A 13,794-nucleotide genomic window follows, 5' to 3' on the forward strand; every position below is an offset into this window, starting at 1 on the left:
GGCATAAATATGATCCTAAAGATATTTTGAATATAGTTGAAATCATGAGTCAGTTGATGCTAGACCACCATGGAAAACCTGGAAGCACTGGACGGCCGTTTCGTCCACAAAACCACTTCTGATAATAATCATCTGCTCACTAGTGACTGACTTCAAGAGGCATTTCCTGGAGATCTAGTGAGAAGCCGTTACCAGTGGAGTACAACCAGGTCTGTTGTGAGATAGTAATTCACTTAAGACCATAGTGGATGGTGGCGCAATTTCGTGAATTGGTTGAAGTTGGACATTAACACCGTTGGATACCGGCTTAGTGGGTTAGAGGTTAAGCGCTCGCGCGCAAGGCTGATAGGTTTTGGGTTCGAATCTCGCGGAGGACGGGATCGTGGATGCGTTCTGCTGAGGAGTCCCATACTAGGACGAAACGGCCATCCAGTGCTCCCAAGTTCCCCATGGTGGTCTAGCTTCAATTGGCTCATGATTTCAACCATTGAAATTTCTAAAAATCCCCACAAAACCCCTTCTTATAATTTGAATATAGACAAGACAGGTTGAACTCTACGATGTTAAATAATCCAAGTTTCACCAATAACGATAAAAATTAAAGCTTGAATTATTTAACATTATAGAGTTCAACCTGTCTCGTCTATATGCAAATTACCTTTAGGATTGATAGATTAATTTATGAACGAACTAATCAGATTTAAGATAATAGATCTTAGATTTCGGCACAAAAATTATCGGTAATGGGTTCGAGTCCTAGAGTGAACATCAACTCTGGAATGCAGGTACATCCAGCTGACGAGTCCCAAATAGAACGAAACACACGTCCTGGATTCCAATGCTAGCCACTATCCATCTTCACTTATCATTCATCCATTTGTTTAAATAGCGTTTTAGAATTATGGCTAATATTAGTTCGTAATGAAAACCCTGAATTCAATTCCTAATCCTAACCATCAACTGAAGCTCCTAATTCCTCACATTGGTTTATATACCTCATTTAACAGAAGTAAGTAGATGGTCATTCATAAGGTCATTTCAGTGTTGTTCAAAGGTCATCCATAGAATTATAGTCTCACTAATTTTTTTTGTTTGAGTGTGTATATCTATATAGAGGAAAAAGTAACAAACATTATTGTGTTGATGACAAGAATTGTATCTTTATATTTAATGTGTACATATAAAATAACTGTGGTATTGTCATTTCCCCCTCCTTTTTTTTTGTAAAGAAAATCTCTCAGATAGAAATATTATTTAAGAAAATGTATACACATTTGTGTAATAAATTAGTTCCTCCTTTAAAAAAAAAGAAAAAAAAAAGGAAAAAGTAGTGGAATGAAACTATGCAAATGGATCTGGACGTTTTAATGTATTCTGTTGTGTTGTTGTTGTCGTTGTTGTTTTGGTTGTCAATTTGAATGGTTGATTTACATATTTCCTATGTTTATGAAATTTATACCGATTTATTTGTTTTGGAATGAATTCACAATTAGGAATATTCACTGTTTTACGTTTCTTTAATCGAATACATTCATAAGTAGAATTTGTAGTAGTAGTAGTAGTGGCAGTAGTATCTATGGATATGAAAGAGAAAAAAGAGTTTTAAATAAACCTTTTTTTTAATTATCAACATCATCATTATCTTTTTTTGATTTATTAGATCAAATATGAAAAATATTTTTCAGTTAATCAGATTTAAGATTTATATCTATCACCATCATGATCATAAATATATAAGTATTGGTACAAAGGTGCACCGAATACATATGCACCACACAAGTCAATTGGTTTGTGTGCGGATTGTGATACTGCCCGAGTGCCTAGATCAAACCACGTGGTTTTCTTAAGGCGTCACACCCGGAGCCTTCGACTTAAAGGTCTGATCCACAAGTCAGTGGAGCAACGTTATTAGATACAGTCCCATGGTAGCCAATGGCCAATAATTGGTTCATATGCCATTTATTTCCTTAGGATCCTGGAGCCAGCCCATGTGCACCATTGTTTTGGAATGAGAGTTTTCCAACTCACCTAGGTGGACCCCCCGTGTCCACCAACCTGGTTAAAACATCGGACATTAGCTTATCGTCCTCACAATTTCGTAAACAACAGTAATGCCGCGAGAAGGCGGTGAGTAGTTGTTAGCGGGACATAGGCTGGATTAAAGCATGCTCAATGCATGATTGCTTTGGTGCACTGTGATTGGCTAATTCTTATCCAATCAGCACTAGTCGATAGTTGGAGAATACTCTAGAATCTTCTCATGTAAAAACTATAAATATACTGACGTTTTCTCTATTGTGCTTCCTACTGGCTTCTGACTTGCTATTTGGAATATAATCTCTTTCCTGTTCAACCGTGTTCTGATTTGGGGACTTGTCGAGTGAATCGGTGTCCGAGAATACTAAGCAATAGGAATAGCTGGGTCTTAACCGTAAGAAAGAGATTATAACAGTGGCGACGGGGAAAAACTAAAGAAAAATGGCGATTTCTTTAGAACAGTTGCGGTTAATATTACAGCACCAGCAAAAGTTGTTAGCCTTGCAACAACAACTATTGAGCACACTTTTCACTCGACCAGAAAATAAGAGATCTGTTTATGATGCAGTAACAGACATTTCAGAAGCATATCTAGTGGAGGGTTCAAATCCCTTTATACCTGAATCAGAACGTAATATTTGTAACGTTTCCGGCTCACAGCAAGAAAATCCTGTGCTGAATGCTCATAAAGTTGTGGCAATACGAGATTATCAAGAGCCAGACCCTGTAGATGAAGCCCGGAGTGCAGAATTGAATGAAGCACTACTGGTCCTGTCTAGCTCTGAAAATAACTTTCAGCTAGAACAAATTTATGGTCCACGTGATATTAGCCAAGAAAGCTATGGGGACTCGTATTCAGAAAATAACTGTAGTGACACAACGAACCCAATTATACCGAATGTTACTCAAAATCATTGTGAGACAGAAACTTATATTGAATCAGCTTATCCGATTTCTAATGACAATGTATCAGACATGGGTTCTCAGAACAATGCATGTTATTTTGATGAAATTTCTTATAAAATTCAGGAAAATATATCAGCTGAGTCAAATTATGGTCAAAAGTCTAATTTAATTTTGTTACATGATGATTTCCGTAATGATCCATTATCCACTGATGAAATTTCTAATGGATTTGAAAGTAATGCTTCAGAAGAATTAAACTTTGACCTCAAATCAAAGGTCGTTCATTATCATCTAGTCGTTTCTAGTGGATCCGACATTCAATGCGAGAAACGTCGTTTAAATAAAGTCCTATTATTTGTAACTTGGAGATATAAGGATCCGACATTGTTTCGCGGAGGAGGAGAATGTTGGAGAATTAAAAGTTATGCATACTTTTTTTTAAGAAAAATCAAAACGCCGGGAACAGACATGTCAGTCTCAGTGCAAGGAAAAACTGATAATTCTTCATTGCCTAGACGATGGACTAATCGATAGCACAAGCCAGTCACTCAGTTGCAGTTGGACCTTGCACCAGATCCTACGAATCTGCTCAAAGGGGAGGTGTTAGCGGGACATAGGCTGGATTAAAGCATGCTCAATGCATGATTGCTTTGGTGCACTGTGATTGGCTAATTCTTATCCAATCAGCACTAGTCGATAGTTGGAGAATACTCTAGAATCTTCTCATGTAAAAACTATAAATATACTGACGTTTTCTCTATTGTGCTTCCTACTGGCTTCTGACTTGCTATTTGGAATATAATCTCTTTCCTGTTCAACCGTGTTCTGATTTGGGGACTTGTCGAGTGAATCGGTGTCCGAGAATACTAAGCAATAGGAATAGCTGGGTCATAACCGTAAGAAAACAGAGTTATAACAGTAGTACTTCCATGTCAGTGGTTGTATGTACGTGGTCATGTGAGAGCATTTGTAGAGGGAGAGTTAACTGTCCCCATCCTTGGTCGTACCAGGGCATTTGGGGGCAAATTTATTCTTCAACATAATTGTGTAAAGACTTAGGTTAACAAGATAATAAATAAAGAAGTGTAACTAAACATAATCTCCACACACTAATGATATTACATAATGTAAGGTTATGAAATAACATTAAGTTTAAGATTTAGAAAATTATAATAATGAAGAATGTAAACATTTCGCATGATAATTATTTGATACGTAACAGATAGTGAATATATATATATTTGTATAATTATGACCGATTTGATGGCATAACATCTAACAATCTAAAAGTACCTTTTAGGTGACTATAAGCCATCTGATTATTAATACATGGATGTATTCTACAGATTTAAAGTTGAAATGTATCAAAGAATGAGTGTTAATAGGTTAGTATTTTGGAATTAAACTCAATGATCGATTCATGGCACTGATCCGAATTTTTTAAAGTAATAACATAATATGGTGATAATCAGGATAATGATATACTATATATCTGGGTAGTATATCATCATCTTTGAGATATCTATCCCTATTATCAGTGCTTGAAGTCACTAACTTCTAGTCTTAGCCATGTTGGTAGATGCAGACCACTTGGTCGGGATCCACGTGACTATCGTAACAAATGATTGGAGACTCTGTGTGACATGACATCACATCTTTATACCACTAAGTTGGAGTCCGTTGGTATATAAGTCGTCTACTTGCAGTCAATTCACGGTATCGTCTAACTTGACTAACTTCGTGATCCCAATAGAAATCAATATTCTTCAAAACCCCATACTGACGATTGTTATGTGATCACTAGTGACTAGTTCTGGTTAGAAGTTGCAACCAATGCAGTTTAGTCGCATCAGTCGTGTAACGAACTCACCAGAGACAATGGAATATGGTTACGCAATATCACACACACACTTATTGAAGTTGAGTGTGTACACTCTTGAATCTCTACTGTGTTCTAGACAGTTGAGAAATCACGTGCGAGACCGAGAGTCTTCGAATCGACTGCCTATGATGGGGTCACGGATACACACGTTTGATGAGTCCCGTACTAAGACAAAACGATGTTAATGCTTTGTAGTTCCCAATAACTTTCTAACTTATATTGGTTCATCATTTTAATAAAAATAATGGGTTTAAAACCTTCGTCAATGTGATGAAAGCAGTTGTCCTGGTTTTTTGTTCATTATTATAATATTATTATTATTTGATTCATGCTATAAGACTATCTTTGATGTTCTTGTTTGAATTACATTTCAATGATTAACCTTCATTTAGTTGATATAACTTACCATTTTGCATCATTTCACTAATTGATGTTGTTCTTGTAAGCATTCCATTATCTTCTTCAAGTATAAAAGATGATGATATTGTATTAGGTTTTCCTATATCTAAACATTCATCAATTGTCATACAATGTAGTAGAAAATTTGATGATGAATCGTATACAGCATCATGAATTGGATGTTTATTATCAGCTATATTGAATGATTGCATTCCTATCATTATAATAAAAAGAATAAATAGCCAATAAGGAGCACTTAGTTTTAATCAATTTTATAGTTGTACAACGATACTAGTTCATTTTAAGGTATACGTTCAGATCAAGTCAATAATCCCATAATATGTACATCATTTATTGATATTTTGAATAGTTAGATTAAATTTCAACTGTCCTATCTCAGGTTCGAGTCCTTATTTTCTCAGAATGGGTTTTGTGGAGAGTTTTAGAAATTTCACAGGTTGAAATCATGAGTCAGTTGAAGCTAGACCACCATTGAAAACCTGGAAGCACTGGACGGCCGTTTCGTCCTGGTACGGGACTCCTCAGCAGTGCGCATCCACGATCTCGCACCACACGGGATTTTTTCTATTTATTTATGCTTTAATTTAAACAAATATAACTTATTCAGTCTTAGAAGTGTGCTAAACCAATGACGTTCAATCAGTATGAATAGAGTAGCCTAGTGTCTTTAATGATTCTTTGTTCGCCTAGACTGTTCAGTTGAGTCTAGAACACTGATAACAGCTTCTCATTATGCGAATCATTTGTGTCAAACATACTTGGTTTATATACCAGCCAAACAGAGCACATCACACCATAGAATAGGAAATAACATTTATACAAGATCAAGCCAAAATATGACTGTGAACGTGGGAGACAGTAATCAATTCACTGAACATAACTTAAGAACAGTATATCGTATAATAACAATCTACGAATTAAAATGAAGCTTATAATAAGAGGAATATAGATATACATAATCTAATTACTGAACAGTTATACAGTAGGAAGATATATATATAATATTAACCCATTAATAGTTTTCGGAAGTTACTCGTAATTTAATCTTCACTAGGATATAACAGATTCATTTCTTGGTTTCGCCATACCCATGTGAGTGCGTGAATTCAGCTGCTCCTGCAGAGAAAACTATATTGAATGTACAATCAGACAACTTAATTGATAAGTTAGTGAATATCTCTCATCGTTGTTAGGATAGATTATGACGAAAACAATACATAATTCTATTATATCATACATAAATATAAACAAATTATTTAAAGTAATTTGTTTTATACTTACAATCTTTATTTATCATTAATATATCCTTTTACCTAAAGTTAATACACTTCAAGAATAGTTCTTATTTAAAAGATAAACAAATTACGCACCGAATTATTGCTCCATTGATATATCTCTCTATCCATATATATATATATATATATATATATATATATATATATATATATATATATATATATATATATATATAATATTGATGTACTTTTGAAAGCTACTACTAAAATGGATTATTTCAATTAAATAGTTTACTTCATTAGTACAGATAATTTTTATCTAAAAATTATTTACACTAATTAATTGATTTACAATAGAATTCAATGTACTTTTATTAAGAATATTTGATGCGTTTTTTTTTTGGAACAAAAAGAAAATTATTGGTATCCATGGGTTTTACTTAAGTGTTAGAACTTTTGTATCTAGATTTCAATGTGTTAGGTCCCGATAAACATAATGAATGGTAACTTTAGGATCCATTTATGGACCGATACTATGTGTGTATATTATTATCGTATATTTGTTATATAACTAAGCTATCCACATTCATGTTCCTCTTATTATAAGCTTCATTTTGACCTATGAACCATTATTATACGTTTGACCATTTTTGAATTATGCCCTGTCTATTAGTCACTGCCTCCCACATTCACAGCCACATCTGGCCAAATCTTGTACAAATATTGTTTCATATTTTATTGGCACGTTTTGGTCTGTTTAATTGGTATATAAATTCAGTATGTTTGAAATATAAGGATTCATAATACAGAGGCTGAAACTCGACTTAACTGGCTGGGCTAGGCGGGATGTAGGACCAATCGAGGACTCTAGACTGCTCGCACGTGTTTTACGCGTCCTTAGTCCGATCGATAATCCACTGCTTCTGGTTAGCGGTTTTGGGCTATAATATAATATCAGTTGACCTTCGATAAATAAAATATGCTTACAATGTGATATAGATTCAAGATGAGGTTGTATAGTGGCTGTATGAAGGACTACACTACTTGGTTAGGGTTCGCGTAACTATCATAACCAATGGTTAGAGACTCTGGGTGATATGGCTCAAAATTGATCACAGTGGCGTAGGTGTTTACACTCTCTATCTTTCTTTAAACTACGAGATTAAAATTGATTTATATCTTTCTTTTTACGAACTAATTTTTTCTATCTGTATTATTTCCTTATATGCAATCTTTCTTTTGTACATTACTACTGTTGCAGTAACTACTATGAATTTGTTGTTTATCTTGTTGTGCTAATGAGGTATGGCAAGTTGAACCGATGCATATATGTGATCGGTTCTACATTGTAGCTGACTGACTGACTGTATCAGGGACTTTATCATTGAGAACTGTTCACTTCATGATTGGTTTTTTTGTGCAAACAAAATCATCTCACACGAATGATCACAATGATCAATAGTCAATGTTATGTCAATCATGGTGACCAGGTATCAATTAACACAATGTTTAGATAAAAAAAGACGTTCCTAGTGATTATACCTAGCTATTCCATTATCAGATGAACTGCACCGCTACGCTGCATCTTTCAATATACTCTGTGTTCAATACAAACCTTGTTTCTAGAATTCGATCGTCATAAATGATCAAACCTCATAGCTGTTGATTAAGGTCTAGAGATCGAATACTATAAGGTAACCTTTACCTCGGCGAATTGGAATTTATATTGTATGCCATCTAAGTAGTACATATATATATATGTCTATTTACCTTTAGTTTGTTGTTTTCTATTAAGTTCTCGTGTTTGTTTTAATTTTTCTTTTCTTTGCCCATTACTTTGTTCTCTATGTGTCCATAATGGTTTACGATAACCATTTTTATCATAACTACCAGGTTGTATTTGACTAGCCAATGTGAAGAAGAAATGTGTTGAATTACTCATCGATTGTATCATTTCAAGTTGATGATTACTTTTAAGTAAATAATACTTTGAATAATTGTTACAATTAGAACTACTGATGAAATTGTTAGTAGTTTCGGGATCTAGTTGTTGTTGATGATGATGATCAATATGAGTTGTTGATTGACTTGTTTCTTGTGTATTATTGAAATAATTAGTATTTTTATCAGCAGTATTGTCAATGTTAGTAGTATCTTTTACCCATTGATTCACTTTTTGAAGGTATTTTCTACGATATAAACTGATTGGCATAGTGAGTATTTGAGCTTTTTGATCAGTGTTAAACGTAAGATCACGTGATAATGAATTGCTTGTACTTCTATCCGATTCATCGGTATGTTGACGTAGTTGGATGAATGGCGGTTCTGAGAGGTGACGCAATATTTTCAACTCAAACATATCGATTGAAGAATAGAATATATATTATCTAATGGAGAAACAATGACCAAAATGATGTAGATAATTTTGAGGTGGTAATGTAAGAGTATATGTATCTTAAAACTGAACAACTGAGGCGCAAAATTTAGCTAAAACTTTCAGTTGGACTGTAAGTAGTTAAGAATGAAGTATGTGCCAAAATGTTTAGTTGGCGGATACTACTTAGAATTATCTACTAATCATAATCATTTCTATGTATTGTTTTATGTCTTTAATTTCAGTATTACTCACTTGTTAGTTATCTTTTAGATATTAAGGAATGATGGTGAATCAGTTGATGAGGTTGTGAATCTTCATCGACTGAGATGGTTGGGCCACGTGTTGCATATGTCTGAACGCAGATTACCACCACGCGCAATGCTCACTAGTGTTGGACATGGTTGGAAGAAAATTAGAGGTGGCCAAACCGAAATGTGGCATCAGTGATTGAAGTCACTAACTTCTAGTCTTAGGCATGTTGGTAGATGCAGACTACTTGGTTGGGGTCCGCGTGACTATCGTAACCGATGGTTGGAGACTCTTGGTGACAAGGCTCAGAATCCATCATAATGGCGTCGGTATATACACTGTTTGTCTTCCCTTAAACTATGAGATTAAAATCGCTTCATATCTTTCTTTTTACGAACTTATTCTTTGTTTCTTTACTATATAAGCAATCTTTCTTTTATATATTACTACCACTGAAGTGACTGTTTCTATCAATTTCATGTTCATCTTGTTGTGCTAATGAGGTATGGCAAGTTGGACTGATGCATGTATGTGCCTGATCCTACGTTGTAGCTGACTGACTGACTATCTTTTAGGTAACCAGATGCTCAAATCAGTTATCTTAAACACGAATAATCTATGATTTAAGATTCTAACCTATGAATTCTTCATTTATGTTATTTCGAGTGTATTTAGAATCATTTAACTATTGTTTTTATTCAAGTATGATATCAGACAGAGAATTAATTAAAACTCTGAGATTAAAGTCTCAAACAGTGGTGTAACAATCATTCGATACTTCTTCAATATGTTTCTAACTATAATGGATAGAAGAATTGAGTTTCAATAATCTATGCATTTTCTATTACAAGATTTAACTTATACGTATTAATTAGTAACACGAACCCTTTTATGTTAACTTACTCACATAAGGACAAATCAATACAATACCTTCAATGTCCTACTTATAGACTATAAACCTTTTTCCATCAGCTTACAAAGAACCATTTTTATTAGGGAGTACTATAATTTTGGTTATTAGATAGCAGTGGAATCCAGTTATCAACTGAATATATATTGGGTATCATTACATTACTTTATTGCATTAATACTCGAACCTAATGTTTATCTGTTCAAGCGTAAACTTACTATTATCTAAACTACTAAGTTATGTAAACAACCGACTTATTTAACAGGTATGCTTTCTGGTTTTGAATTGTAGCTACAATTCAGAAATACAACAAACAATATAGATTTTGATGGAGTTTTGTTCTCTGAGGTGGATGGTTTGATCGTGGAGCTTTCATTGTTCCTCTGAATGACATTATCAGCACAAACTTCAGATCTATCTGAAGCTCCACGACCAAACTATCCAGCTCAGAGAACAAAACTCCATCAGAATCATCCACCTGAGCTACAAATGTTTTCTACCATTTCAAAAACACTGTAAATATAAGTTATACGTCGAAACATTATCGTCTTAAAGAGGTAATTTACTCTCAAAAAATTAATTATCATATTCACCTGTGATTAATTTATAACAATCGAAAAAGTTTATAAATTCTTATCAGAAAGGGGGTTTTTTGTGGTGATTGTAGTAATTTTAATAGTTGAATTTATGAATCAATTGAAGCTAGATCCCTATAGAAAACTTGAAACCACTAAACGGTTGTTTCATTTGTCTATTTATAAATTAGAAACAATTATAATTCAAAAAATAATCCATCTCATTGTAATCTCGTTTTGTTTAACTTAAAATCAAACTCATTCATATGATTAATTAGTTAGTTATATTAAAACACATTTCTGTGGAGGTTCCTACATCCTAACGAAACAGCTATTTAGTACTTCCAGGTTTTCTATGATGTGTTCAGTCAGTCAGTCAGCTACAACGTAGGACCAAGCACATATATGCATCAGTCCAACTTGCCATACCTCATTAGCACAACAAGATGAACATGAAATTGATAGAAACAGTCACTTCAGTGGTAGTAATATATAAAAGAAAGATTGCTTATATAGTAAAGAAACAAAGAATAAGTTCGTAAAAAGAAAGATATGAAGCGATTTTAATCTCATAGTTTAAGGGAAGACAAACAGTGTATATACCGACGCCATTATGATGGATTCTGAGCCTTGTCACCAAGAGTCTCCAACCATCGGTTACGATAGTCACGCGGACCCCAACCAAGTAGTCTGCATCTACCAACATGCCTAAGACTAGAAGTTAGTGACTTCAATCACTGATGCCACATTTCGGTTTGGCCACCTCTAATTTTCTTCCAACCATGTCCAACACTAGTGAGCATTGCACGATGTGGTAATCGGTGTTCAGGCATACGTAACACGTGGCCCAACCATCTCAGTCGATGAAGATTCACAACCTCATCAACTGACTTACCATCATTCCCCAATACCCTGCGTCTAACCTCACTATTACTTACCCGGTGATCCCAACAGACGTCAGCAATATTTCTAAGGCATCTGTGGTCAAATACTAGTAGCTTACGGGTTTCTTCTACTCTTAAAGGCCATGTTTCGCTGCCGTAAAGTAAAACGAAACGGACTGCCGCACAGTATACTCGTCCTTTCATGTGTTGCTCTAACTTCAATTGATTCATGAACTGAACTATTAAAATGACAAATAATATTCACACAAAAAGAAAAAAAACCTCCTTTCTAACAATGAGAATCATCATTTTAAATGATTGAAATCAATTTAACTTACTATAATTTGTTCACAATGATTTCCTGATAAATTCCTTCATACTATTACTAACTGTTTTGGCTAATTGTTGAACCAACATACTGCAATCATTATCATTAGTTGATTAGAAAATGAAAGTTTCATTTCATCTCGATTGTGATTGGTTCATTAGATGACCTTGAGGCGGAAAGAATAGTTGCTGCTGATTGGTCAGTATTTAATAAAATTAGTATTTTTAATCAATTTTCTTTCTTTATTTTTTCTTTCAAAAATTTTTTTCTTTTTTTGTGTATTGAATTTCGTAAATTGTCTGTTTGTTTGTTGCTTTTTTCCAAAAAATCTTTCTATGAATGGTGCGAACAGAGAAACAAGAAGCCCTGACAAACTATGAAAGTTATTTTTCGGAACTTTATTTCATTTTATGCAAAGCTTGTAAAACGCTGACATTTATTTTCGTCCTTAATCTACTCTATAGAACATAAGCTTACGTTCGATGTATGATTCATTGCTACACCCTTTTCTGTCACGAAGTTATTGTCATTTAAACATAATATTTTGCACCCTATGTTCTACTCTAATTCCGAGCTTTGAATATAATTGTATTTTTCCTAATTATTGTACGTTGTGGTCGGGTTAGTCACCTATTTATTCATGTACCTTTTTACACTAATCGGAAATCAGGAAATCGAGAATAGATTGAGTAGTGTTCCAGTTGTCTTGTCTTCTCATTTGCGTGCTTGTCAACCAATCGGTTGATAGAATAGTTTTCTTCTCTCTCTACCCTACTTCGAACTCACGTGTATTCGCCTTAAGTTTAAGCCGGTCAACCTATCGCATCAAGGTCTTAATCTAGATTAGACAAGTTATCCTCAGCACCAAAAGTGGGTAGACAGATCAAGGACGTAACAAGGAATCTTGGCAAAGTAACTGAAACTAATTATTATAGTCATATTCACTTGAGAATTTCTCTTGGATCCTTTCAACAGGAACTTCAAATCATACATATGTATAACGTTTATTTAGAGACCTGATAATGACTAAATGGAAATATTCAGTAAAGTTTAGTTGTGTCTGTCAGTTTGATCCAGGATATTTATTTAACTCTGATTAGCTAATTGTATATACCTGAATTATAGTGTTGATATTCAATGCTTTTTAGCTTTAAACGACAGTGCACTTTACATTATTTTCTACTAAATCCAGATAATTATTAACTTGTTCAATAGGCAATGAAATTATAAACCACTGAATTTAAGCATTCACGCATGTGACCAATAGGATCTGGGTTCGAATCTTGCGGGGCGCGATCATGTATGCGCGCTGTTGAGGTGTCTCATACTATTAGGACGAAACAGCCTTTCAGTGCTTCAAGGTTCTCCATGGTGGTCTATCTTTAATTGACTCATGAATTCAACTATTAAAATCACTAGAATCTCCACAAAACGCCCTTCTGAAATTAATAAACATCAAGTATTAAGTATTCTCACTGTCGATATTAAGTGAAACAATTTATCAAAATGGAACCTGTGTTAAAATGTTAATATTGAGACAATCTAATCAAAATGTACATCTATCAATATAAGAATGATTGATTGTTAGTCATCATCAACAACATAAAAGTTTAAACCTTAACACATTATATACCAATGTTTAATCTATCTTGATACATATTTCAGTGATTAAGATGATTTGAACATCTTCCCTCGTTTGATTTGTCTGCTGCAAACTTTGCCAAATATATTAATAGATTGAAAGAGAAATATCATGTATTCCTAATCACATTAAGTTGTTTATTCGTATGTTCTTTTTCTTCAGAGACATAATTTTGAACTATTCAGATCCGTACTTTATATTCATGTAATACATCTGTTTTCCATATTGTGTGTGTGTGTAGAAGTTCTCATTTCTCAACATTTGAAACCAATTCACATCAAACCTATTCATATCTTGTGTATTTATCACTTATTTTTTATTTAAAGAGATTATTATCATAAGGGCGTTT

General features: G+C 33.9%; 2 protein-coding genes across 4 annotated transcripts in view; one reads left to right on the forward strand and one right to left on the reverse strand.

The window, feature by feature from the left end:
- Positions 1 to 13,794, forward strand: part of MS3_00008866 (uncharacterized protein) — a 79,586-nt gene that overhangs the window by 47,735 nt on the left and 18,057 nt on the right. The gene's annotated exons all lie outside the window — the stretch shown is intronic.
- MS3_00008867 (uncharacterized protein) lies at positions 1,174 to 11,913 on the reverse strand (the record flags this gene model as incomplete). 2 transcript variants are annotated; one of them, XM_051217211.1, is made up of 4 exons in its annotated part: positions 1,174 to 1,574; positions 5,232 to 5,438; positions 8,251 to 8,867; positions 11,814 to 11,913. In XM_051217211.1, the coding sequence occupies 3 exons, from the start codon at positions 8,837 to 8,839 to the stop codon at positions 1,342 to 1,344; spliced, it is 1,029 nt and encodes a 342-aa protein (XP_051065860.1). The 2 variants fall into 2 exon arrangements, with proteins under 2 accessions (XP_051065860.1, XP_035587915.2); XM_035734329.2 differs by lacking the exon at positions 11,814 to 11,913 and adding an exon at positions 9,354 to 9,425 and having other exon boundaries at positions 1,342 to 1,574; positions 8,251 to 8,830.

The sequence above is a fragment of the Schistosoma haematobium genome, chromosome 6 (assembly GCF_000699445.3).
Source record: "Schistosoma haematobium chromosome 6, whole genome shotgun sequence".
NCBI lineage: Eukaryota > Metazoa > Platyhelminthes > Trematoda > Strigeidida > Schistosomatidae > Schistosoma > Schistosoma haematobium.